At 40.1% G+C, this 25,293-nt stretch overlaps 12 protein-coding genes and 1 non-coding gene across 13 annotated transcripts, besides 1 other annotated feature; 7 read left to right on the plus strand and 6 right to left on the minus strand.

Annotated features, from left to right (window-relative positions):
- Nucleotide 1: 1 nt before the first annotated feature.
- On the minus strand, nucleotides 2–2,320 carry MSH5 (MutS family protein MSH5; the record flags this gene model as incomplete). Its single annotated transcript, XM_003648145.1, has 1 exon — nucleotides 2–2,320. The coding sequence occupies one exon, from the start codon at nucleotides 2,318–2,320 to the stop codon at nucleotides 2–4; it is 2,319 nt and encodes a 772-aa protein (XP_003648193.1).
- A 1,112-nt stretch (nucleotides 2,321–3,432) lies between these two features.
- CLB3 (B-type cyclin CLB3) lies at nucleotides 3,433–4,812 on the minus strand (the record flags this gene model as incomplete). Its single annotated transcript, XM_003648146.1, has 1 exon — nucleotides 3,433–4,812. One exon carries the CDS (start codon nucleotides 4,810–4,812, stop codon nucleotides 3,433–3,435), a length of 1,380 nt encoding a protein of 459 aa, XP_003648194.1.
- A 1,290-nt stretch (nucleotides 4,813–6,102) lies between these two features.
- On the minus strand, nucleotides 6,103–7,326 carry RTG3 (Rtg3p; the record flags this gene model as incomplete). The annotated part of the gene is made up of 1 exon (XM_003648147.1): nucleotides 6,103–7,326. The coding sequence occupies one exon, from the start codon at nucleotides 7,324–7,326 to the stop codon at nucleotides 6,103–6,105; it is 1,224 nt and encodes a 407-aa protein (XP_003648195.1).
- Nucleotides 7,327–7,622: 296 nt separating this feature from the next.
- Nucleotides 7,623–8,261, plus strand: SFT2 (Sft2p; the record flags this gene model as incomplete). The annotated part of the gene is made up of 1 exon (XM_003648148.1): nucleotides 7,623–8,261. One exon carries the CDS (start codon nucleotides 7,623–7,625, stop codon nucleotides 8,259–8,261), a length of 639 nt encoding a protein of 212 aa, XP_003648196.1.
- Nucleotides 8,262–8,536: 275 nt separating this feature from the next.
- ECM21 (Ecm21p) lies at nucleotides 8,537–11,254 on the minus strand (the record flags this gene model as incomplete). Its single annotated transcript, XM_003648149.1, has 1 exon — nucleotides 8,537–11,254. The coding sequence occupies one exon, from the start codon at nucleotides 11,252–11,254 to the stop codon at nucleotides 8,537–8,539; it is 2,718 nt and encodes a 905-aa protein (XP_003648197.1).
- A 643-nt stretch (nucleotides 11,255–11,897) lies between these two features.
- On the plus strand, nucleotides 11,898–14,330 carry APL4 (AP-1 complex subunit gamma; the record flags this gene model as incomplete). Its single annotated transcript, XM_003648150.1, has 1 exon — nucleotides 11,898–14,330. The coding sequence occupies one exon, from the start codon at nucleotides 11,898–11,900 to the stop codon at nucleotides 14,328–14,330; it is 2,433 nt and encodes an 810-aa protein (XP_003648198.1).
- Nucleotides 14,331–14,466: 136 nt separating this feature from the next.
- YOP1 (Yop1p) lies at nucleotides 14,467–15,215 on the minus strand (the record flags this gene model as incomplete). Its single annotated transcript, XM_003648151.1, has 2 exons — nucleotides 14,467–14,979; nucleotides 15,165–15,215. 2 exons carry the CDS (start codon nucleotides 15,213–15,215, stop codon nucleotides 14,467–14,469), a joined length of 564 nt encoding a protein of 187 aa, XP_003648199.1.
- Nucleotides 15,216–16,379: 1,164 nt separating this feature from the next.
- On the plus strand, nucleotides 16,380–17,537 carry KAE1 (tRNA N6-adenosine threonylcarbamoyltransferase; the record flags this gene model as incomplete). Its single annotated transcript, XM_003648152.1, has 1 exon — nucleotides 16,380–17,537. The coding sequence occupies one exon, from the start codon at nucleotides 16,380–16,382 to the stop codon at nucleotides 17,535–17,537; it is 1,158 nt and encodes a 385-aa protein (XP_003648200.1).
- Nucleotides 17,538–17,710: 173 nt separating this feature from the next.
- On the plus strand, nucleotides 17,711–18,700 carry SPC34 (Spc34p; the record flags this gene model as incomplete). Its single annotated transcript, XM_003648153.1, has 1 exon — nucleotides 17,711–18,700. One exon carries the CDS (start codon nucleotides 17,711–17,713, stop codon nucleotides 18,698–18,700), a length of 990 nt encoding a protein of 329 aa, XP_003648201.1.
- A 441-nt stretch (nucleotides 18,701–19,141) lies between these two features.
- Nucleotides 19,142–21,292, plus strand: CAF4 (Caf4p; the record flags this gene model as incomplete). The annotated part of the gene is made up of 1 exon (XM_003648154.1): nucleotides 19,142–21,292. One exon carries the CDS (start codon nucleotides 19,142–19,144, stop codon nucleotides 21,290–21,292), a length of 2,151 nt encoding a protein of 716 aa, XP_003648202.1.
- Nucleotides 21,293–21,858: 566 nt separating this feature from the next.
- FYV6 (Fyv6p) lies at nucleotides 21,859–22,278 on the minus strand (the record flags this gene model as incomplete). Its single annotated transcript, XM_003648155.1, has 1 exon — nucleotides 21,859–22,278. The coding sequence occupies one exon, from the start codon at nucleotides 22,276–22,278 to the stop codon at nucleotides 21,859–21,861; it is 420 nt and encodes a 139-aa protein (XP_003648203.1).
- A 506-nt stretch (nucleotides 22,279–22,784) lies between these two features.
- Nucleotides 22,785–23,071: a sequence feature (soloLTR -fragment).
- A 137-nt stretch (nucleotides 23,072–23,208) lies between these two features.
- On the plus strand, nucleotides 23,209–23,293 carry Ecym_8092. Its single transcript has one exon. It is a non-coding gene; the product is annotated as a tRNA-Asn (tRNA).
- A 117-nt stretch (nucleotides 23,294–23,410) lies between these two features.
- On the plus strand, nucleotides 23,411–25,042 carry JJJ2 (Jjj2p; the record flags this gene model as incomplete). Its single annotated transcript, XM_003648156.1, has 1 exon — nucleotides 23,411–25,042. The coding sequence occupies one exon, from the start codon at nucleotides 23,411–23,413 to the stop codon at nucleotides 25,040–25,042; it is 1,632 nt and encodes a 543-aa protein (XP_003648204.1).
- Nucleotides 25,043–25,293: the final 251 nt, after the last annotated feature.

Below are 25,293 nucleotides of genomic sequence, written 5' to 3' on the forward strand. Positions count from 1 at the left end.
TTCACTCTTTTATGAATAACTCTGAAGTGTTATTCATCTGCTCGCTAACAGGTCTGGTTTGGGGTGTTTCTAATATCATACCAAGCTTTTCACGAAGGATTGAAGATTCTAAATTTGTTTCAAGATCCAGATCCCAGCTGAGAAATCGCTTAACAACCTCTTGATTCTCTTGAAATTTTGCCAATTCTTCAGGTGTCGGTTTGCCGCAATATTCGACAAGATCCTCTCCATCATTGATCAATTTTACTAGATGTTCTGCCCTTGATACTATATTCTCGTTCAAGCCGCAAATTTTTGCACAATAAACACCAAAAGAACTTTTGGCAAGCCCTTTAGATACTTTATAAAGGAAAGTAATACCCTCATTTAATATCGTTGCATCAATTTTACCACTAGCTGATACAGAGTTTAATAAGATTTGTGTTTGGAAGTGAACAACACCAGGAATAGAATCTGTAAGAATTGCAGGTCCAAATAATTCATTATAATGTGTACAAGCAATCGTTCTAGGGCACCGTTCATTTTTTCCCAAATGTGATATAATTGCGCCAAATAATGCAGGGCCGTCAATAATGTCCGTGCCCTTACCAAACTCGTCGATTAGCAAAAGACTCTTCTCTGTCATCAAGCCGATACATTTTGCCATCTGTTGTGCATCCAATTGAAATGTACTTTGGGTTTTCAGAACAGTTTCTCTGGTTTTAATTCTAGTTAATATTTTATCAACGACGCCAATTTTAGCTGATGTAGCGGGGACATAACATCCTATATGAGCCATGTACGCAATTAGACCATTTTGGGTTAAAAAAACAGATTTTCCGGAAGCGTTTGCGCCTGTCAAGACTGCAACCCTATTGTAATTATGGCTGCACCAATCTTTATCGCTGAATGATCCACCATCGAGGTCAAAATCGTTGGAAATATAAGTATCCACAATGGTTTCATATAGCGCATGTCGGCCTCCCTTAATTTTTAAAATGCAATTTTCCTCGGTCAATTCTGGTTTACTGTACTTATGTAGTTCGCTTACATGCGCAAAGCTGGAAAGGACCTCTAACTCTGAAAAGCACATGCAACTGTCGATCAACATCTTCTTGTGCTTCAAAACCTCTTTTTGTAACGAATATAATATTTCAATCTCTAAGTCAGATATTAGGGCATATATATCACCATAATATTGATCCATATTCGTAACCTCTTCATTTTTAAAGTAAATTGTTGTGGACGTCCTAAACATTTCTCGCCATCTTAACTGTGCATTATTATTCAAAATGGATTCTAATTCGATATCAACCGTAATCAAATATCCCAATTGTGGTACATATACAGCATTGATAAAGTTGTTGTTACTATTCTGCTTCGCAAAATTGTATTTTTCCTCTTCATCAAGTAAGTTAACGATAATATACTCTGCTTCTTTGGCAACAACTGATAGAATCTTTTCCAATTCGTCATATACCTTTCTGTGATCGTCCAGATCTTGGTGGACGCCATTTTTAATAATTATTGCATTCATGTCTTGAGACACTGCAAAATCTATTGCTGCATCTAATGAATGAAGCAGTGTTCGTAGAACATCAGGATCCAATAAATCCGTTATCCTTTGAAAGAGATTAACATTCCCAGCAGCTTTTATTAGAATCACCAAATGGTATATTTCAATGGAACTTTCCAGGTATCGTCTCAAGGAACTCCATGTGTTTAGTTTTGTTCTTCCTGTGTAGAAGCTATTTATAATGGAGGAGATATTAGGCAAACCTTTTAATTGTCTCCTCAATTGTTCAAAGGTAGCAGAATTGTATTCTTGGTGGAAAGTCTCAATCACTTGATATCTTGCTTCAATCTCTTTAAGATCTGTCAATGGACTAAGGAGCCATGACTTTAGCAGCCGTTTACTGGTCTGCGTAGTAGTATGGTCCAATAGTTCGAAAATCGACAAATGTGCATTCTTTGAAATAGAGTCGTTTGCTGAACTTTCATATGGAGGGAATATCTGTAATGAATGAAAAGTATCATCATCTAAGAACATTTTATTCTTAAAATCCAATGATTCTACATTCAAAATGGAATCAAAATACGTTCCCTCCTGAGGAAGCCAATAGCCTTCCCTTTCGATATAAGTCAGCAGACAATTGATAGAGTTTGCTGTTGCACTCAAACTTGGATTTTGGAGTAAATCATTCAAAATTGCAAACTTGGGCGAATCCGTATCCCGGCCACTAGATACTCCATCAGCATAATCACTGAAGCATGCTGTAAACTCCTTCTTCCTAAACTTGCTTGATTCTTGTAATAAAACACGCCCATTGCGTTGTGACATGAATCTTGAAAGATAATTATAAATATTTTCATCAAATCGCGCAGACACGATTACCAAAGATGGATTGAGATCTAGTATTACTGTCGCCAACCGTTAGTATCCAAAACAAACTTCCCAGATTAAAAAAAAGGAAAATGGAAAAACGTTAACTCTACCCTCACGTCTCCATAAATATGCATACAGTTTTTACAGATCGTAATCGCTTCATCTGCATAACTATTACTTCCATTAACGGTTTCGTTGTCTTCATCGGCGTTGTCGAAAATCGTAGTGTTCATCAAACTTAAATGAAAGTCTTGGTTTAATACCTTCAAAGTACTACAAGATTGATCCAACAAAACACATCCTAACTTTGCTTTTATCATATGTAGCACCAGAATTACCTCAGAAACTTCCTCAGGTTTTCCTTCATCAGGTTCCCCTTCCTCTTGATTGTTTTCGCCCGTAGTATTATTCTGAGATGGCTTATCACCATGAGCGAGAGCTGATAATGAAACCCCATGGTAACTAGTTGCCCCTGATTTTCCGCCTTTCATACTCTCACTATTAATCAAGGTCAGGTCCACTATTATACGGGCTGTGTTCTTTAGAAGTGGTTAAAGTGCTAAACTCATTGTTAAGGAAGATCGATATTTAGCCGCCAAGGGCTGTTTTTATTTTTTTGTTTTAATCTCTGTTGCGTCGCTCTAAGCCAAATTTATGGAGCAAGCAAAACCGAATTGAAGATCTTTTTGAAGATAGTATAAACTCTATTAAAATGAACTTATAGAATTATTAAAATGCCCTTATTAGTTTAATTCTACCCTTGTGTTTTAAATACGATAATAATATGATGATAATATGAATAATAACGATAATATTTGGGACCCAGAATAAAAATTTGATATCATTACAACCCCTACTTTCCTGTGTGTCTAGTATTTTTAATGTTTTATTCGTTAGAAGGTGTTTCAAGGATGGAGAAGGAGGGTAGGAAGAGGGAGACTGATTCTTAAGTTTATAATAGTGTTTTCACTTCTTCTATGATCGCATGCCTCATAATGTTTCACTTGTAATTTCATGCAGCAAGAGAGATAAAAGCATGAAATTATAGCTGTTCTTGTTCTTCTTTTTCAAGTTTCATGAATACTTTCTTCAGCCATTGCAATCCATCGTGCAACAACCTGGGCTGATCTGCGATGACGACTTTTGGAATACTTTTCAAAAATAGCGTGATGACGGCTATCCGCATGTCTGCAGTTTTCTAGAATTGCGGTAGCGAGAGGAACAAGTTGCTCGGATGTGTAACCAGAGTAGAAAATATGTTGTTTGTTCCAAGTGTTGTGGCCAATGATTATCCTACTCAAGTAATATGCACCAGCAGCTAGCCAACTTGGCGGCGCCGCTACCATACGCGAGTCCATTATAGACGTTTCTAATAGGTATTTGGCTAGTGTTCTAATGTCGTACTCGTAGTTGTCAGCTTTGCTCACACGTCTCAAAAATGACATGGGACCTGGCCAGCTAAACTCAAACTCTAGGGTGTCGATCATGTACCTTTCTGCTTTTAAAACTTCCTCTCCACTATACGCATTATCCAGCATGTACAGCATTTCATTTAATGTGGGACAGTTTATCTCTTCATATTTCGATGCAATGAACAACGCGGCAGCACCCACTAGCTGGAATCTATTCAAAGTGATGGTTTTTTTGCTGAGAAATCGGTCAATAATGTTAACCGTCAAATATAACGTCTCGGGTAGCAACTGGAATCTACAATGAACCTGGACGATCCAGTCGATCAACGTTGACCTATATGACCATTTCAATTCGGGTTGAAAATTCATGTACTTCGCATGCGGAGTATACTTTGCCTCCAACGAACGTAAATACCGAAAAATCTCTGGCGCATATTCGGCAACCATTACCGCATCCCATGTGTCCTCGTCTAAGGGATCTGGTATCTCCCTATGAAATTGCTCAGTAACTTCTTCAATAAACATCTCAATTTCACTATTAGTAGTAGGCAAGAGAGACTCCAACTGCTGTTCTTCATCCATAGAATCATCTCCTATAACTTTTGGCTGCGTCAGACCATATTCCTCCGCATCATTCAGACTAATTACATTATCCGCACTTCGAACACTCGTACTAAGGTAAAACTCCCCACTTCCTTGTATCACTCCATACTCCTCCTCCCCTCCAGAATGATGTTCCCTATCCTCTGTAGAAAATTCTTCAGACTCACTGCTATTTTGCACCACTATATTCGTACTGTCAAAACTGCTCGTGTGTACATGAGACACCACTCCCGACTTTCTATGCAGCCCGATGTCCTGTTTGTACACTGAACTATTCCTATTGTGTCTATTATTCACCTGTGAAGTTACATCACTTAATGCTACCCTATGAGAACTTAGATTCATTGCATTGCTTTGATGCCCTGAGGTTACTGCCTTTAATGAACGCTGAAAAGAGCTGCTGTTTTCATTTGTCGTACTAGTATTATACATCCTTTTCCTGATAAATTATCCCGAATCCAATATCCTGGCGATACTCTTAATACTAGTATCCTGTATATAAGATACTCTAAGGATTGGATTATCCACTAACTTAGATTATGAACTCAATACTTTAATGTCATGATGTTGTCAAACTACACAAAGAGAAAACTTTTGAGGAAAACAAAAACAAAATTATTAGCTTGCGAGAGAACAGAGATACAAGGCAAGATAAATCTGAAACAAAAAAGGAGAAAGTAGACGCGACACACGGCATCGCGACCGACGAGTGTGTTTAGCTGTGTAAGTGGGTTTACATAGCAAGGGTTGGTAGTTATTTAGGCGGGTTTGTGTGGCTATTTAGACGTCTTCATATGTTGAGTTGGTGTTGGAAGTGTTCGAAAAGTGTACATATGTATAAAAAATTGTATGTAGCTTAGGGTTGCTAATGAGGGGTTTCAAGGGGGATGGGAGGTATACTATCCTCCCATTGTGTACTGAAACTAAGTTCGTTTTGTCAGCCATAGCAGAATTGGGTCGGTGGGACAGAACCTAGTAGTGACCACATTAGTCTTTTTGTGTGTGTGTAGCAAAAGGTACACTAGGGACAATTTGTACAGTTTTTTATTTGTACTAGATTTGGGCATTCTATGCATATTTATATGCACAGATCAAAATCGTGTAAGAGATTTGTTAGAAGGGGAGTGGTTGATGCGCAAAATGACGAATAGTAGTGGTGAGAGGATAGGAGAAACACCAGTGCCTTGTTAATTCATTCATTTTGAAGTTTATTTTGGTTTTTTATGATTTTTGGGATACCAAAGTCACCTTCAAAATTCTAAAATTGCTTATAGTTGCGGAGAAAAGCTACGGTGAGACCGACGTTCATAATATATGTGGAAATATATTTATTGGGCATAAGGATAAGCTAAGTGTAGAATTCAAGTGATGCTAATTGCAGTGGCACGCAGTTGATCTACCAGGTTGGGATACAAAATTGATAGGGATCTGGGTATAGTGGAAAGTTGTAGCCCTTTCTAAGAATCTTGTAACATTTTTTATAAATGAAACGAAAATTACCATTACATACAATCATTATCTATATTTACCGTTTTTTCTTTGTTCACGGCAGTGGACCCCAAGGATACCTAGCTAATATATTTAATAGTTTTCAGACTCATCTCATGAATGATATATGCACATATTACTATCGTCTCGATATGCTAGGAAACCATCAGTCGAGCCAACCCAGGCAGGCGTGTAGAGATATATACATATATAGATATGTATACATAGAGGGGCTTATGGTTTGAAGCCCAATAAAAAGTTTGCTGGGTTCTCTGTACCTGCATTGAACATCAGCATTGAATTATCTGCCTGTTCCATTTGGTCACCAGATAAAAACTGTTGTAAATCATCAGACAATGGCTGGTGGTTGTCGCCCAGGGGCATCCCTTCCTTTGTAATCTGGGGCAGAGCCCTGCCATCAATTATTTGTTCGGGAGAGTTCGTCTTGGTTGCACGTGAACGTTGTGTTGATGAGCATAATGCGAGAGGCTGCGTGCCGATTTCACGCCTGCGCTGCTCCAACTCGCACAATTTCTTTTTTAACTGAATTTTCTTATGGTCCTGAATGTCTAATACTTGTTTCAAATAGTCAAGATACTCAACAGTCCTATGAAGTATAATGCCCTTGTTTAGTCGCACTTCCTTACCATTCTCATTGTAATTCAACAAGCTGGGAGGCACCAACTTGCCCAACTCCTTGATCTTCGACTTGATCAGCTCCCGCCGACGCCTCTCCACCGCATTGTGGAATTCTCTGCGCCGCCGCAACTTTTCCTCCTGAGTCATGTTATTCGAACCCGAAAGGTGGTGGCTGTTGCCAGTGCTTCCTGCACTAATTGTGTCTTCTATCACAGGCGTGCTGGCAAGGCTACTACTCAACGACGAGTGCCGAGCCCGGTGAGGCAGCGTCTGGCTCCGTAAAGAGCTCGATATATTCGTGCTGGTACGAGCACTGACCGGCGACCGTTGACTAGATGACAAGTACTGCGAACAGCTATGCGAGTCCAACGAATTCAACCGCTGTGGTTGGTAATATGAGCCCACAGGCGAAAAAAAATCAATATGCACATTCGAATCCAACGAAGATGGCAGCTCATCCAAGTACGTATTAACTCTGTCGTCCTGCTGCTGATCATTGTTACCATTATTCCCGTTTGAAATGCTCTGAAACAATGGATCTTGAAGCAACCCTCCATCCACCGCTGCAATCCCCTTCGTACCATGCTGTCCTGTCACAAAGTACTCATCCAGAAATCCCCCATCGTACCCCACCTGGCTCTCAATGCTCTGCTGCTTCTTCTTTACCACCTCCTCTGGACATCTTGCAGACCCAGCCCCAGAAAATCCACTATACGGAGTCAGCTGCTCTCGAGGGATGCTTCCTCGCTTATCCACCTCTTGAGTCTGCTTCAAAAGCTCTTCGATGATATCATCAGGACCTTGATGGTTACTGTCCATTGCATAAACCAAATTTACCGTTTACACAACCTTCACTGCTCTATTCCTGTAACCGTAGCTTACTTTGGGCTTGCAAATATGAGAGAAGATCAAAGTTAAAAAATTGGTCTTTTTCATATCCAACAAACCGGGCGGAGGGGAGGGGGTTTGTTTCTATAGTTTTACATAGGTAGAACGGATTTCGTAATAATATTATAACACAACGCAAGGAAAAGAAGGATCTTCGTGGGATCTATAAGGCTAAAGAAGGACTTAAGAGAAGAGGAATTGAGTTACGGGAAGGAGGCAAGCGGATTATGAATACGAATGAGCAGGCTGGGAGCCTTAGGGATTCGTTGAATCGTTGGAATGAGACAAGAGGCCAGAACTCACAAGGGTTCAATGAGGGAGCTCAAACGTTATTTTCAGGTTGGGCGGAATCGTTAAACAGTAGAGCTCAAGATGTTTATCAGAGGCTTCCGATGACGCGGCAGGATCTGACTCAGAGCCAGGAGCCCGAGTGGTTTGCGATGAGTCGGACGGAGAGGTTAGCTTTGTTTGCTTGTTTTATATTAGGGTCTGTTGGATGCTTTAGTATATGTATTATGTTGTTTCCTATGCTTGCTGTGAAGCCAAGGAAGTTCGGGTTACTGTGGTCGATGGGGTCGCTGCTGTTTGTACTGGCATTTGGGGTGCTTCAGGGGCCGGTGGAGTATATTAAGCACTTGACGTCGAGGGACAGGTTGCCATTTACGCTATTTTTCTTCACCACCGCCAGTTTGACTATCTATTTTGCGGCATTTTTGAAGAGTTCTTTGCTTACAATTCCATGTGCCATCTTGGAGTTGGTTTCTGTCATTTACTATGCAGTGAGTTACTTCCCGTTTGGTACCTCAGGTATCAGGATGTTTAGTGCTTATGGGTTGAATACTGCGAGGGGGGCGTTGAGAATATAAAGGATATAAATGTCTGGATAAGAATTAATATTAAAGATTTAGATATATACTGTGTAATTATTACAGATGTCTGTTTCCTGGATGAAGTAATGTTCAAAATGGCAACTTGAAAAAAAACGGACGCCGCTCATCTACGAGGGGCGGGTGCGTATTAGAAGGGAAGGAGAAAGGAGTGCGAGGGGGGGGGGGGGGGGCGGTTTACTGTTAAATATATGTTCTCGGTGGCGTAGCGCTCTCTTATTTCAACGTCTGGGTATATATACTTAGCGGCGAATTCAAAGCTCGTCATCGGATGACAAAAATACCTGGTTGTAATCTGGTGGATCTGAACTGCGTTCGCTCATCAAGTCGTTCCGACGCTCTGAGTCTAAACTGTGGGTTTCCGGGCTCTGGATATCCTTGCTTACGTACCTGAAAATAGGGTTGCTTGGACCGATAACAACCTTTGTATCATCCAATCGCATCATTTCATCTATGTTGCTGTACCGCCTTCCAGCAGATATTTCAGGCGGGGCCATCGCATCGCCACCCTGAGTGCATGTTGTTGCCCGCGACAGTGAGTATTGTTGAATTGATAGTTCTTCAGTGTCAAATGACGGAAATATCTCAGGGGAAACAATAGGTGATATAATAGGGGAAGTAGTTGGAGAATTTGGAACAGAGATAACCTCCTCAAAAGAAGGTAGTGATGGTTTGGAGTAAGAGTTGTCCTTGTTCACCATATCATACGTCGGTAAGTCCAAATTTTGACGACTGCAATGTTCGGAGGTTAAAATAATAGGCGTATCGATTAGTACTTCGTAATGTTTAAGTTTCCCGAAATCCTTCAGATCTCGTTTACTAACCCGTAGCATTATTTCTAACTTGTGTTTTACATGGATATTCCTAAAATTGACACTATCCATGTAAAGTCCCCTCTTAGGTTTATTCAGCTTAGTATGATGTGCTACTGGAACATTGGAATTACTCTTGAACTTAGTCACAGGATAGGAGGGAGGAACAGAAGATGCTGTCGATGCTAATACACTATGTTCAATATTTGAGTTTCTTGTATTCGTAGAGGAACTCGAACGGCGACCTGAAAAAATGCCTAGTGCATTATAGGCTGGATTATTACGATGTGAAATAGAGCCTTCCTGAATTGGAACAAAGTCATCAATTCCATATGGGGGAATGGACCTCGAAGATTTTCTGTCCAGCATATCATATCTGGGAAATTTTAACTTCGTTTCAAGTGTCAGCGCATCAACAATAGCCAATGATTTCCCCCCATTAGCCTTGTTAGAAACACTTGTATAACTAAGCAAGTTTTCAGATATCGTATTATCAACGATTTCTTCCCTGAGTGCTTTTTTACCCTTTTCTTTTGTTCTAATTTCGAGCAGTGATAACGATCTTCCCGGCCTAGTGTGCAGCTGCAGGTCTGAAAAATATGGGTTATAGGGGTCTTGTGAAACCGCATCAACTTGATCAAATTCATACTTCAAGTCCTTAGAAACAAATGTGATCTTTTCAGTAATGTTAACTCTTATACGTTTAATGGAAACATGTTTCATAAGTGGAACAAGTTTAATCTTAAATGGGAGTTCACTGTTTAAAGGAACATATTTCTGGGCAAGGGAAATCTCGTAGGACATGGCGTCCGTCCAAACCCTGTTGATGTAAATGGGTTTATCCGCTGTTGAAACTGAAGATAGAGGTGGAGTTCGAACAACCTTAAGTGGCATAGATCCAGATATCGCCGTATATTTAGCTAAAGTCTCGCTCGATACATCAAATACAGGTGGATGTAAGTGAGATTTCATCAACCTAAGAAGCTTTCCCGTGATTTTGGAGGCTGCAGTTTTAGCACTTTTTGAACTGCATTCGTTGGAAGTATCGTAAGCTTTTGTGATCGAGGATGAAGGTGGTGTCCCAGAATTTGCAAATTTAGCAGCACAGCAAAATTCATAGTTCAATCTACCAGATGGCACATAAATGGTCTCAGGAATATGACTACTGAAGAAGATACGAAGAACATAGACATAATTACCAGGCTTAAAGTCATATACGTTATTGGATATTTTCTCTAGAAAGTAATCTGCCCTCTTTTTTGAATTTCCCCAAACTTCTTCATGTTCACATTTATTGTTATTTTTGAACACTCTAGGTGCAGATATATTGTCGTTCCTCTCGAGCACTTGATCTTTCGTAGATATGTGAAAAGGAACGTACAACTGATAATTTTCGTTTGTCAATTCCCACTTAACCTCCCCAATAGTAAATGATTCCTCAAAATGGAACCGATTAGGTGGAACACCATTATTCCAATACACTTTGGCCCTTGAATACAAGAGGGTATTCAACTCTGACATCTGAATTGGCTTCCGTACCGACAAAACCACAGCAATATTGAACGCTACGCTGCCATTCTCCGTAATGTCCGTTGTCGGAGTCGCTGCAGTTCTCGCTAGATTACTAGTTCCAGATTCAAAATTCGTAATAGAAGCAGTTTCATGTACATTCACATCCTCCGCAACCCTCCGAACACTCTGAGTTCTGCTCTCGTAACTCAAGTGCTCATTGTACAACCCACTCACATTACTGAGATATTCATCCTCACTCGTAGAAACTGTTGGAATAAATACTTTGTCTCCTGAATTGACAAGAAAAACTGACACATCCTGCTTCGAAACCAATACCTTCGGCTGGAAAAACCCTCTTTCAGTTAAATATTCTACTAAAAACTGTTGCGAGCTCAAGAAATCCTCCGATTTCAGATTCCCTGCATTATTAACTACCTTAAACATATGTTCAAAGTCCATACCTTCTCTATCTTCATCTTGCTCATTAGTCTCATCTGCATTTAAAGCACTCGCCTTGTTATCAGTAGGTTGCCTATGTCCCCCCGATACCGGACTCTCCTGTTCCTCGGGGGTGTACAAAACGGAATATCCAGTATTAAGCACCATTGCTGGATTGAATATCAATGGTGGCCTTGACATACCTGCCATATCTCTTCTTGCTGTACGCGAACTTCCTACGGCCCTTGTTATTATCAAATATTTGATGCCTGCTGTGAACCAAACCACAACCTCAATGCTGTTTTTACTACAACGGCCCTTTATTCGAATCTATAGATCTGCTATCCAACTCTCTAATTAAATGACACCTATTGGAAGAAATGGCATCCAGACAGAGTTTCTATCTGTAGTCACTTTTCGTTTTATAGCCCTCTTCAACCTGCTGCGTACTATATTCCGTTTTATATTAAGAGTCCCCCTTGACAAATCAGATAGCAAACTACAAAGCACTGGACAGCTTATGTAGCAGAAGATAGAAAAAACAATCGACAATTATCACAAACGTAGAAGTCTGAGCAGTGCATATACATGCATTTAACTGCCACTCTTGATACACTCAGTTTATCTTGTCTCGTTGTTCTAGATCAGCGAAGAGGCAGTCTGTTCAATATGAATCATCAAGTCATGTGACTGGTATTAATGGTAAAGCGAGTTCAGGTTTCGGAAACAAACTTTTAACACGAGTCTCTTCGAGTTACATATCGATTGCAAAAGTGGTCAATTGACAGGTGATATATTGAGGAGCGGCAGTATAATCATAAGTATTAGTAGACTATTTAGGAGGAGATAAAGGATGGGGTCATTAAGAACTTTTATTAAGGACGTTAGGGCAGCGAAGACGTTGGCGGAGGAAAGATCTATGATTACCAAAGAATCGGCTAAGATTAGGACAAGACTGAAAGATGACCATCTGTCGCTTTCGAAGAGGCGGAAGAATATCCAGAAGTTATTGTATTTGTATATCTTGGGGGAGAAGACGCATTTTGCGCAGGTGGAGTGCATTAATCTTATTGCATCGGACGAGTTTGAGAACAAGAGATTAGGGTACCTGGCAGCGATGTTGCTTTTGGATGAAAAGCAGGAATTACTGACTTTGTTGACGAACATATTGAAAAGCGATATCAACCACCCGACGAAGTATGTCGTTTCGATGGTGTTATGTACATTGGGCACTCTTACTTCGGTTGAACTGGCTCGGGACTTATATCCTGACGTGGAACAAATCTTAAAGTTTAGTAAGGACCGCTATTTATTGAAGAAAGCGTTCCAGTGTGCAGCAAAGATTGTGATCAAAGACCCCTATTTGGCCAGTGTTTTTCATCCATATACAGTGAAAATCTTCTCAATGCCGGATGTTTGCACACACGGTGTTCTGTTAGGTGTGAACCAACTGTTGCAATCCATGGCTACTGTTGTAAAGTCAAATGAATTCAACGACTACGATGCGGTTGCTTCGACCATATTAAAAGTGGTCCCTGAATTATTAGGTATTTTGAAACAAACAAACTCTTCTACGCTCAACACTGCATATGATGTTCATGGAGTATGCGACCCCTTTCTTCAAGTTGAAACGTTATACACTCTTCGTTTGATATTCCTTACTTTTAAAGATGAAGTTAGCAGCTATAATAGCAAGTTCACTTCAATATTGGGCAAAATGGTTACAAATGTTGAATCTTCTAAGAACAGTGCCAATGCAATTTTATATGAGATTGTTCGAACAGTTTTCACCCTCGAGTCTCAAGACTCTCTAAGGGTTCAGAGTATCAACATCCTAGCTAAGTTTTTATCCGGGAAGGATATAAACACCAAGTATGTTGCATTGAACTCTTTGCTACAGGTTGTATCTCTTGAACCGCAAGCTGTACAGACCCATAGAAAGTTTATTTCTCGGTGTTTGTTTGATCCTGATATTTCGATCCAGAAGAGAGCCCTGGAATTGATTTTCAACATAATTGAAGACTCTAATATGAAGGAAACAGTTGATGAGCTGGTAAATTTTATCACTTTAAGCGACGGAGAAGAGCGTGATCTTATTTTATACACTGTGGAGCACTTACTCACTATGTTTGATATCCGTGGCATCAAATCTAAAGGGTGGACGTTGGCTGTTGTAATTCGAATCCTAAAAAGCATGGGCGAGCATTTGACAGTTGAAATTATCGGCGAAATTTTAGTCATGATCAATAATGCTACTGAGCTATCCGACAAAAGAGATATTGCACTTCAATTGTTACAACTATCTTTATCAAAGGATCAGCCTATCATTTCAGAAGACAATTTTGGTTGGAAATTGATCACAGTTTGGATTATTGGCGAATACGCCAATCTAGTGCTAGGTGAACCTGGTGTAACGGATATATCTTTAACAGGATATTTGAACAACTTAAACAATATCTACTCCGATGATCACAAGCTCATTGGTTACATATTGACAGCGGCTTTAAAGTTATCATCCAGAATCAGCGATCCTGGCTGCATAGAGAAACTAAGACAATTGGTAAAGGCTCATGAGCAGAACACTGACTTGGTTATTCAAACTAAGGCTGTCCACTACAGCATTCTTTTCAGCCAACCTAAGGAGATTAAAACAGCTTTTCTTGAGGCTATGCCAGTCTTCATTAAAAATGTCGCCCACGAACTCGACAGTGGAGAGAAAGCTATTTCAAGAAAGCCTGTTCAAACAGATTTATTGGGAGATTTACTAAGTGATATACCATCGGAAAAAAAGCCTGTTGCGTCAATCTCAAATAAACCTGGTGGTGGTTCGCTTGACTTACTGCTCCATTCATTCACAAATAAAAACCCGAGCCTTGGAGCGTCAGCGCCCCTAACCACAACAACGACATCCTCAACTTCCGACCAGCCAGTAACTATCCCTAATATCCAGATATCGGAAAACATCCCTTCGTCAGCATTAGAAATTCATACTTCTTCTGCCATTCAAGTCTTTAGTCATGTCGAATCTGCGAATCAGGGTAGTGCAAATATACGGCTATTCTTTAAGGCAAAATCTAGCGTAACTCAGCTAGCTGTACTTGTGGCGGTATCTAAAACGCAGAAACTAAATTTAGGTACCATCAGCAGAGTTAATATGATACCGGGCCAGGTGGCCACACAATTGCTGACCATTACTGGGTCTGGAATACTGAAGTTTCGCATTAAGCTAAGTTCACAGAATGGTATTAATCTACAGTTTGACCATAAATTCGATACAACACTCTAATTAAACTCAGTGGATCGCTGCAGCTGCCCCATTGCCCACAAAACGCTTCGAGACGAGGTGTATAATGATTTCATACAAGTACATATGTACGTATATATAGAAGAAATAAAAAAACTATACATTTCAATCGAAGACCTCAGTTGTTCGCAGAGTGAAGAGCAGCACCGCTGGTATTCGCGGAAGCATCCCTGGCGGTTTGTTCTAGTTTGGATGATATATCTGTCTTCTTGTTAATACTCCCTACAATGTATGAATCAGTCAAAGGTGCAATTACCCTGTTGTACACCATGCTGGCACCATGTAATTGCGGCAAAGCAATAAAGATTAGGAAAATAGTCTTGAAAAACCAATAGAAAGGAATCCAATAGAGAATTGCCTTGGACCAAAATTCAATAACGCTGAAGAAAGCAAACACAATCCAATAGGTTAACAACTGAGTGTCATCATCTTTAGATGCACTCTTCAACGCAACAAGTGAATAGTAACCTGGCACTACAAACCCAACGAAGTTGGACAAAATTTCACCCACTCCACCGACGTTGATAAAGATAATAAACAAGTATAAACCCGCACCACCAGCAATTGCGTAAGATTTTGGCAAATTGGTTCTCCTCTCAAATTCCTCCAATAATTTGTTACCAGCAAATTGCTTCACAGCACGTTAGTTAAAAAAGAGCATTCTCTTATGGTAGAACACCTTTTTGCAAGACTTTTGTTTTGATGCATCAACTTGAAACTAACTCATCATCATCATCATCATCATCATCATCATCATCATCATCAAATAATCTAACAAAAAAGTATTTGAAAAAACACCCCATATACCTAACTTACCTTATCCAGCGCCTGAAGCTGCCTTTGGGCCTTAGCTAAAAAGTCACTCATGATTAATTGCACTATTATACGATAACTTTCTGAAACTTTTGTCCCATTCAAAGCTTTGAACTTCTTGCGAGAGTTGCGAAGTTAGACTTAAATATGTTACAAACTTTTTTAAAAAGAAAGCAGGTCAATTCTAGCCGATGATAATATAAGCCCCTATCGTTCCTCTACAAGTAATCAAATAGGGTTCTCTTCAGGGGATGACGAGGCAATTGGTGGTTACCCGAATGTAAACACGTAAAGCTGTGATTTGTTGCTATCGGGCTTGCTACTACTTTACAGGAAGCAGCAGCAGTAGTGACGTGTCGGGGCAATTAACATCGAAAAAGGTGCAAATAGAAAATAGAAGGTTATTAACACCAGATACAGGTATATACAGGTTACTAGCTGGTTTACAAGTCTTGTTGTGTTTAAGTCTAGATAGATTATGCACATTCGCTGTGCATGCAGAGCGTACGTTGTAACAGATAGCCTGAAATCACGTGAACGTTGCTTGAGCAAAAAAAGGGTTCTGTATGGCTGAGTACTTAGTCTATTTTGCGTTTACCACCAGGACTTTGGACTCGGTTCCGACCTTTTACACTAACTGGCTGATTGGGGCTTACAGATCAATGGTTGCAGATCCTGCTTGCCTATAAAGCTGAGTACAGGTTGTGTATGTTGTCGAACAGCCTTCCAGTGTGTCACGTGACTTGTTAAAATAAAGCAGAGTCACCTGACTCTCCAGTCAAAAATATGGATGGAATCTCCACTTGCTATGGCTAGGATCGTTCCCAGCGCCATGGAGCAGTCTCCTTTGGGCTTAATGTCGGCCAAGCTGCGTTGTTTAGTATATATGTGCCTAAATCTTATCTATTGCAACCTAGTCACGTTGAGGCTAGGCTCTTGTTTCATATTAGTGTACCATAGATGTTCAGAGAGCCAATATTCACACAGTACCAACTCACAACAAGCTAATAGTGGTTACTACGGTGGTGGTTAAGGGTGGTATGTTATTCGAGTTTTGTGTGAGGTTCAGATGACACGGCGCCGTTGGTCTTGCCCATCGAGTTTTTGAAATTTTTCAGGGCCGCTCGTCTTGTAATTTAATTCGAAAACAGTTGACAGACTATGTAATACTAGAGACATTGTTAAGCGATTTTAGAAAATATATATTATATGTAGGTCATGGTGAATTTGAACAGTATCCCACCATGCAATGGGCGAGGTTACTATTTGGCGTTGGGTTTAGAAGGTTCTGCGAATAAGCTCGGTGTTGGTGTAATAAAGCATCCATTACTTGCTCAGCATGAAGATAGCGATCTTTCACATATTTGCCATGCAGAAATTCTGTCGAATATCCGTCACACATATATCACTCCTCCAGGCGAAGGGTTTCTTCCTCGTGATACTGCTAGACACCATAGGAATTGGGTTGTAAGAATTGTGCGGCGTGCGCTTGATGAGGCAGGTATTCAAGATCCCCGAGAACTTGATGTAATTTGTTTTACCAAGGGACCAGGCATGGGTTCTCCGTTGCATTCCGTTGTGGTGGCTGCTCGCACAATGTCGCTTCTTTGGGATGTGCCACTAGTGGGGGTTAACCATTGCATTGGGCATATTGAGATGGGGCGGGAGATTACCAAAGCCAAGAATCCAGTGGTATTATACGTAAGTGGCGGCAATACACAGGTGATTGCATATTCAGAGAACCGGTACCGTATATTCGGGGAAACTTTGGACATTGCTGTGGGCAATTGTTTGGATAGGTTTGCAAGAACTCTCAAGATTCCCAATGAGCCGTCTCCTGGATACAATATAGAGCAATTGGCCAAGCAATGCAAGAATAAAGATAAGATTGTGCTCTTGCCGTATACGGTCAAAGGAATGGATCTCTCAATGAGTGGTATTTTAGCGTATATCGACACGCTGGCTAAAGATCTTTTTAAGAAGAACAAAAAAGCTAGTCTCTTATTCGACTCGAAGACTGGCGAACAAAAAGTGACTGTAGAGGATCTTTGTTACTCCTTGCAGGAGAATTTGTTTGCGATGCTTGTAGAAATCACTGAACGTGCTATGTCCCATGTGAACTCTAACCAAGTACTGATTGTAGGTGGAGTAGGATCCAACGTCAGGCTGCAGGAAATGATGGCTGCAATGTGTAAAGACCGTTCTGAAGGGAAAGTGCATGCCACAGACGAAAGATTCTGCATAGATAATGGTGTAATGATTGCTCAAGCTGGCCTGTTACAATATAGAACAGGACATAAAGTGAAAGACTTAGCAGAAACGGTGGTAACTCAGAGATTTAGAACTGACGAGGTTTACATATCGTGGAGAGACTGAACCATATATAAATGTACAGTTGAATTGTTGAATAATCAGGTTATTTATTATACATAGAATATTACCCGATAGATAATGGTACAAAAAACATACTGCAACTATGTACTATAGCCCTGTTGCGTTTTACGATTAACCCAAAGTATACGTATTATCATAATATTAAAACTTGAGAAATGTTATCTTCGGTAGTTAAAAAAACAACAAACTTCACATTAATTCGTTCATGTACCGATAGAGTAATAAATAACTCACAAAATAGCCAGTTAACTATATACCAAAGAGACCAATATAAGATGTCAGAGTCTTTACAATATTGCCTTGATCAGATCAAACAATCTGCAGATTCCATTTCTACACTCTATTTTAAGCCTCCTGGTATTTTCCAGAATGCCTTGGTGCATAGTTCTACAACGTCTTATGCAGATATAATTACCAGATTGATAAGAGATGGTGATCCGATAGACGAGCTTTCGCTCTTCAGTGTAGAATCAGAGGGTAAGATACGAAGAAAGGACGGAAAGGTTGGCGTGTATGATCATCTCACGGAACGTGCTGCTTCATTAAAGCGCAACCGATTATTAGGTTTGCCAGAGGAAACACCAATTGTGCGTGTACCAAAAGAATTCTATTTGAGGCAACACGACCTTGTTACCAAAAAGAAGGAGAAACATAACAGGGACTTTAACTTTGATGAGTATTCTCAAGAATCTGGTGGCATGTTTGACGTCTTACTCAAAACGTTCACGGCTGATACCGAGGCCAAAAATCTGCTATACGCACTCCAGAATGGCAGTGTGATCACTGATGAAGGTTTATCTTCTAGAAGGAAAACTATGTTTGTAGAGGACTTTGCTGCAGACCTAGTGTTGCGTCTTCTCCACGAGATAGTCACACAATGGCCACTTAACGAGTACAGAGCTAAGTACAATCGTCTACTCTCAATGTACCAAGACATCCACGAAGACATCCAAAAGCTGCGAGCTCAAGTGGACGCCCAGGAATCCAGGCTGCAATCCCAGGAAGCTATCACAGACGCGGAAGACGACTACGAGGCCTCTTCCGAACCTTCCTCAGGTGTTGCCCTTCTGATACAACAAGAACTTGATGAAATAAAAACCTTGGAACGTGAAATAGGACAATTAAAGTACCACTCCAGTGAATAAAAAGGCGCTTAAATACCCCTAAGCAACATAGGACCCCCCCCACAACATTCCAAAACCCTCCTAAACCCCTCCAAGATCCCGATGTTACCCGGTGTTTAAGAAGTGGTGATCCGTTTTTGATGACCGAGCGTGTTTTTTGTGTGAAATGTAACTGGCCGAATTAAATGTTGTACATTAATTTTCTATTGATGGTACAACTCTGAGTTTTGCCAGTGCGTGAAATCTCCTATCTATATATAATAAGAATCTCTGCGAGGAGAGAATTCCATTGTTTGATTCTTCTAGAGTTAGACTACAGGAAATATATTAGGAGATCAAGGGAAATTCAAGCTGCATCGCGGACGGAAGTTTTAACTGATTCTCAACTTTTCCTTTTTCAAGAGTATTTTTTGACAGATACTTGATTGATCTCACAGATTCATTGCCTATATCTTGATTTTAATGTCAGGCGGTAGCTCTGGGGAGCAATTTGTGCAGTTGGGAAAGACGTTGTCGACCACGGCGTCTGTGGTTTTTGGATCGCAGTCGATGGAGGATACAATTTTATCCTATAGTAGTCCTTACAAAAAGATATTGCATGATACAATCACTACGTCCGGTGGTAAATCGAGTTTGATGAAGTTGGAGCGGACTGGACGAAAATTCATGCCTTTTGGGAGGAGAAATACTGCGTTTCAGGACCTTTTTCATGCTACTTCAGGCAAGAGCTATTTCAGAAATGGGTTTAGTGATACTAGAACAAGTTTTCAAGTACTTAGCTATTTAAGCGATGACATGTTAGCTGATGTACCGGGTATAGATGCAGTTTCTATGAATACTAAGTTGTTGAAGGAAGGGAGTGAAAAATCTAGAAAAAGGAAGGGCGCGAATGTTCATAAGAGGGGTCCGTCGCTCTTTCAAGGGTTTGAAGCTTCACTCCCGGTAATCAATCAAACTCTACATAACCATAAAAAAGGTATTCAAGGTAGGGATATTAAAAAAACTACTGGTGCTGAGAATGCAGAGCATGAGCCAAGAGGTGACGTTGTTTCTGAAGACGAAGAAGGTGTATACGACGAGTCTGGTTATTCGGAAGAATTTACCTTACCAAAAGGCGTTAATCCTGATCAGATCAACAATTCTTATTCTTTGAAAACTTTAAGGAATTCTGTGCAGTTGATAACTGATAATTTAGATATGTTGGAGATCCAAAAAAAGTTGGCAGCTAGTGAAATTCGTGAGTTAGATGTTAAAATGGAAAGACTAAAAGTTATGCGTGACCTAGTATTTCAGAGAGTTGCCAAGGTGGAGCAAAATGAACTGTTTTTGGAAAAAACCCTCATGGCTGTTAGAGATAGGATAGATATGATAGAGGAATATAACTTGGACAAGGAAGCGGAAGCGGAAGATGATAGCTATGTAAAGATAGATTCATCTACAGTTAATGCTGAAGCAAGTGCTTCTCTCTCACCATTGCCTGATGGTACACCGGGATCTGGTGATACTATTGTCCAAGGGGAATTGCCATCCGCGTCTATTCATGAATCAAGAATACCAAAAATGTATAAACAGCTAAATCACTTGCATACGAATGAAAAGAAAGCACAACAGCATGAATTGCGTCGCACAAGGAAAACATATCCAACCTTACAACAATATTATGAACCTGGTACTAATATCACGTCATTCCCCCTGGCGCATGAGGAAAGCATCACCTGTCTTGATTTTAACATGCCATTTGGTACTCTATGTTCTGCTGGTAAGTTAGATCCAACTATTAAAATTTGGAACTTGAGTAAGAACACACATGTGGGCTCTATTACGGGGCACTTAGCCACCGTCAGTTGTATGCAAATGGATCAATATAATACGCTGATTACAGGTGGTCGTGATGCGTTGCTGAAAATGTGGGATATAAAAAGAGCTATTGATGGTGATTCTGCGCCGGAAGACGTTTGTATCTATACCTTCGATTCTCATGTTGATGAAATTACTGCTTTAAGCTTTGATGATGATCATTTAGTCTCCGGCTCACAGGATAGAACTATTCGTCAATGGGATTTGAACAATGGGAAATGTGTCCAAACCTTAGATATCAGTTTTGCTTCAGGAGGTAATCTCTCTAGATCGATTTACAGTTCGACTATATTGAACCCGGATGAACCACCAATTATTGGTGCCTTACAATGCTATGATGCTGCACTAGCCACAGGTACCAAAGATGGTGTTGTACGGTTGTGGGATTTAAGATCTGGCCGAGTGGTTCGCACATTGGACGGCCATTCTGATGCCATCACCTCCTTAGAGTTTGATTCTCTGCATTTAGTAACTGGTTCCTTAGATAAAAGCATTAGAATCTGGGACCTTAGAACAGGGGCTTTGGCTGATGCATTTGCATATGATCATTCAGTGACTTCCTTGCAATTTGATCTGAATAAAATTGTAGCCGCTAACCGCGAAGGAACCGTTAAGATCTATGATAGAAAGGAGAAAAAACATTGGTTTTGTGGTGGAGATGAACATACTGAAAATAATGTGGAGTACGTTAGATACAAGGATGGATACTTAGTCGAAGGGCGGGCAAATGGTGATATCAATGCATGGGCAATCTAATTCACAATAATTTATCAATCCAACTATGAATTAGATATATTTATTTGCATTAATCAATAGCCTTAAGAATCGAAAAAAAAAAATTCAACCATGGTGAGAGTACATTTCGGCTGTGTGTTCATTAGACTGGCTCCCTCCCTCCTTCCATAAACACATTATTATCGAAGTGAAGCATCTTGTACATAAATAGAGAGAATACATATTCATCATTGCGCTATCCAATTCCCTTTAGCAGCAGGACCTATATTGGACAGCTCATAAGTGTTAAAAGGAAATAATAAAAATGGTTGCGAAGAGACTACAGCTCTTCTATCTTACGATACCCGCGGGTTCAGTTTCTGTAGGAACTGTAAGCATTGTACACTTGGAATCAGGCTTCTTAGGCGACTTGCTCACCCATGAGATAAAGTGAGATTAATAGAGTCATGGGCAACATTTCTATTAACAGGGAATACAGCTTCTTAGAACAAAACAGGGTAATTACCAGATTTCAATAAAAATTACATTGATTGCAGAACTTCAGAGGATATGCTGGATTAAAATCAGTCAACGACAACAGGCAATAATCAACTACCACCTCTGGATGACGGTTTCGAAATTAATCGTATCTTCTTGCGCTTAGAAGCAGGCTTTTTAATCACACCTAACTTATCTACCAAAAATTTCTTACCATCAGATATTCCGCTACTATTCAGATCTATATGTTCCGGCTTCTTAGTTGCATTGGCATGGATTTTTTGCTGCTTCTTTTCAAACAGTCTCACCTGCCCATCTAAAAACTCTTTTGTCTCCTGTTCTTTTTTCAGAGCATCATCTTTCAACTTCTCATAATATTTAACATCTTCAAAGCTCATCCGATTTATCATAGAATTGCGTTCTTCAATTTGTCGCTGAAATTCTGCCTGCTTGTTAATAGAGTTCAGACGAAGCTGCTCCTGAAGACTCTTGCATTCGGGCTTTGTCTCAGCATCAAAATCATCTGACATAACTTATATCTCCCCAACCCTTTATACCCTACAAAGCAGCCGCTTGGATTCTCTGTCGGTTCTGGTATTGGCGTTTTTAAGAATGACTTCTACATTATCATCAACCCAGTCAACAAGTACAACCTAAAAACCATGATCTTTACAACACATGCTGTGGGCGTTTAGCTTCAGTCACGTGCCAGCTTGAAGTTCTTGTCACGTGCCAGATAATGCGTTGGTTGCGGATCAGTTACTGTTATGTGGTCAATTAATTACCTTCCAGTGTCCTAGGCCGGCAGTATCTAATCTAGCTAGTTTGAGTCTCCTTATATACTTTTCTGCTGTCATACTTAAGCTCTTCTCTCAGCAAGCAACCTTCAGGATGCTGGCACATAACCCGCATGCTGGCTCCTGGTTGACATCACCATAGTACCCAGCCTTCTCATATTCGTCTGAAAGCTCTGATACGCTGCTTCTTAGCTTGGTTATCGATGTCTAATAGCTTCTCTTTTGATTTTACGACATACATGCCGAGGGCCACTAGATGAGGTCACGTGCTAGCTTGAACTTCTCGTCACGTGCCAGCTACTACGTAGGTTGATGATCAGTTACTGTTTATATAGTCTCTAATCTGGCTCAACTACCCTCTAGGGTTCTAGCTGGACCTAGCATCTAATCTAATCTAATCTAGCTAGTTTGGTCTTATATAGTTTCTGTTGTCCTACTTAAGCTCTCTTACTTAATTGCTATGCAGATTCCTAGCCGATAACAGCTCAATGGTTATCTTGACACTTCTAACAACTCTGATTCGCTGCTTCTTTGTCTTGTTATCGTGACTATCAAGATGCTCCTTAGTCTGATCATCATAACTGCCGAGATGCTCTTTTAATTTTACGACAATACACGTGATTTTCGCTATAGTTATTAATGAAATAATTTGAAGCCCCCCTCTTTTTAGGACTTCGTGGCCAAGTTGGTAAGACGAAGAATCTTGGCTAAAATACGAGTGTTCGATCCTTACAGCGGTCATAATACTGTACCTTTTTTTGTAAACGCTTGCCAACATTCTGGATTATATAGTGTTAGGCAAAAAATAACGATCATCTTTACTAGGATATAAGGAGATAAGGGCCTAAGGGACTGCATCAACAGCATGGTTACCGACGAAATCAAACTAGATGAAACAACATATTATTCCGTCTTAGGACTACCATTTGATACCACTGAGATGCATATCAGGAAGTCATATATGCGGCTGGCTCGAGAATTACATCCTGATAAGTCAAAATCAAAGGAAGCAGCAGAATTGTTCAAGATAGTTGCTCATGCACACTCAATCCTAACAGATAAGGAGAAGAAACTGAAATATGACAAGACACTAATATCCAAGGGGCTTCATACATATATTCCAAAGGGCGGAATAATAGAATCGTTGGAGTCTCCAAATAGAGTTCATTCGAAGTCAAAAAAATCTTCCTCCTTGTCCTCCAAGAGTAAGACACCCAAAGCTGCTAAGCCATATGAAGAGCAGCCATATGGGTTTGGTACTGAATTTGAGTTGGAGAATGATTCGAGGCTTTCTACGACCCCTAGTGATAAAACGCATTCAATGTCCGGTGGACATAAATCATTTAATCTTAAAAGTTATCAGCATCAGCGCAATCCTGAATCGCCAGTAAATGATACCAAAAAGTGCTCGACATTTAGTGCTAGGTTTATCTATCCTTCTAATGCGGAACGTCTGAAGGACTCCCGCGATACAAACTTGTTAAATGACGAGTATCCCGTTAAAATGCCCAAAAAGGATATGCTTGAATCCCCTGGCTCACCTTTCCCAAGTTCCAGTCATCGCCATTATGCTAGAACCAAGTTTGAAGCTCGCCGGCGTGGCAAAAGGTCTACATCGCCTCTGAAGACAGTCCCTACATCTAGAACAGATAGTTTAGATGGGCTAAGGACCATCATAAATAAATTCAGCGACCAAGTGAAGGTTAATGGTTGTCATTCCCCTGATATACCTCCTGAAAAAAAGGATGGGATAGGTACACCGGAGGAACAGAGTGATCTTGAGCCTGATTACACTAAGATTGCCGAAAATAATGAGACAGAACCAAACATGCAAGAGTATATCGGCATTGATAGTTTTGCCTCTAAATCATCTGAAGAAGAAATGGATTTCAAATTGGGAGAACTAAACAATTCCCTCCCTGAAGAACGCGAGACATTCAACATGAGGAACGTTAGCGATTCTTTGGATCGGATGAACGTTAAGAGACAAAAACTATCAAAAGCTTCCTCCATGCCTCCAGAGAATATTATACTGCAAATGCAGCCAACGATTATAACAGATGATCCCGCCAATTTATCTCAACCTGTTAATAAACCAATTCCAAGATTATACAAACTGGATGTAATTCCTCCTGGGGAATTCGGAATGGATCTTTCGATATCCAATATTCAATTGCCTCCCATTCCAACTCTCCAGTGTAATATTTTAGACAAGTCTGAAATTGAGATATGCAAAAAGCAAATACTAGCATTTAATAATGAAGCCACTCGTGTGAAAAGAAAACTACTTTTTATCTTATCTAACAGATCTGTAGCTGATGAACTACTTAAAGACAGACTGATAAGAGTGGAAAATATGGCTGCTTACATCGAATCTAGGAATTACGATATCGAAGTTGTGTCAAAGCTAATCGAGATCCAACATCGACAAAGGATAGTAGCTGAATCCTTTACAAATTTATTGAGAAGTGTTTACGCTACTGGGACTTTTAGTTAAATATAAACTCTATAATATATATAGTTAGGCAATTAACACTGTATACTTAAGACATTACGTTAGCTATCCCATTGCTTGGTTAGCGCCAATGAAACCTCTAGGGTTATTACCGGACATTTTAAAATGTTCGCCGTGCGCTTGTGAAAGAAACAACTAAAAGACCAGCTCACTATACATAATTCCATCATAATATAAATGCATAATCTAGATTGAGAAGAATTCTAATTGTCCAGTGTTCAAGAACTTTTCGT

This window comes from Eremothecium cymbalariae, chromosome 8 (genome assembly GCF_000235365.1).
Source record: "Eremothecium cymbalariae DBVPG#7215 chromosome 8, complete sequence".
Classification (NCBI taxonomy): Eukaryota; Fungi; Ascomycota; class Saccharomycetes; order Saccharomycetales; family Saccharomycetaceae; genus Eremothecium; species Eremothecium cymbalariae.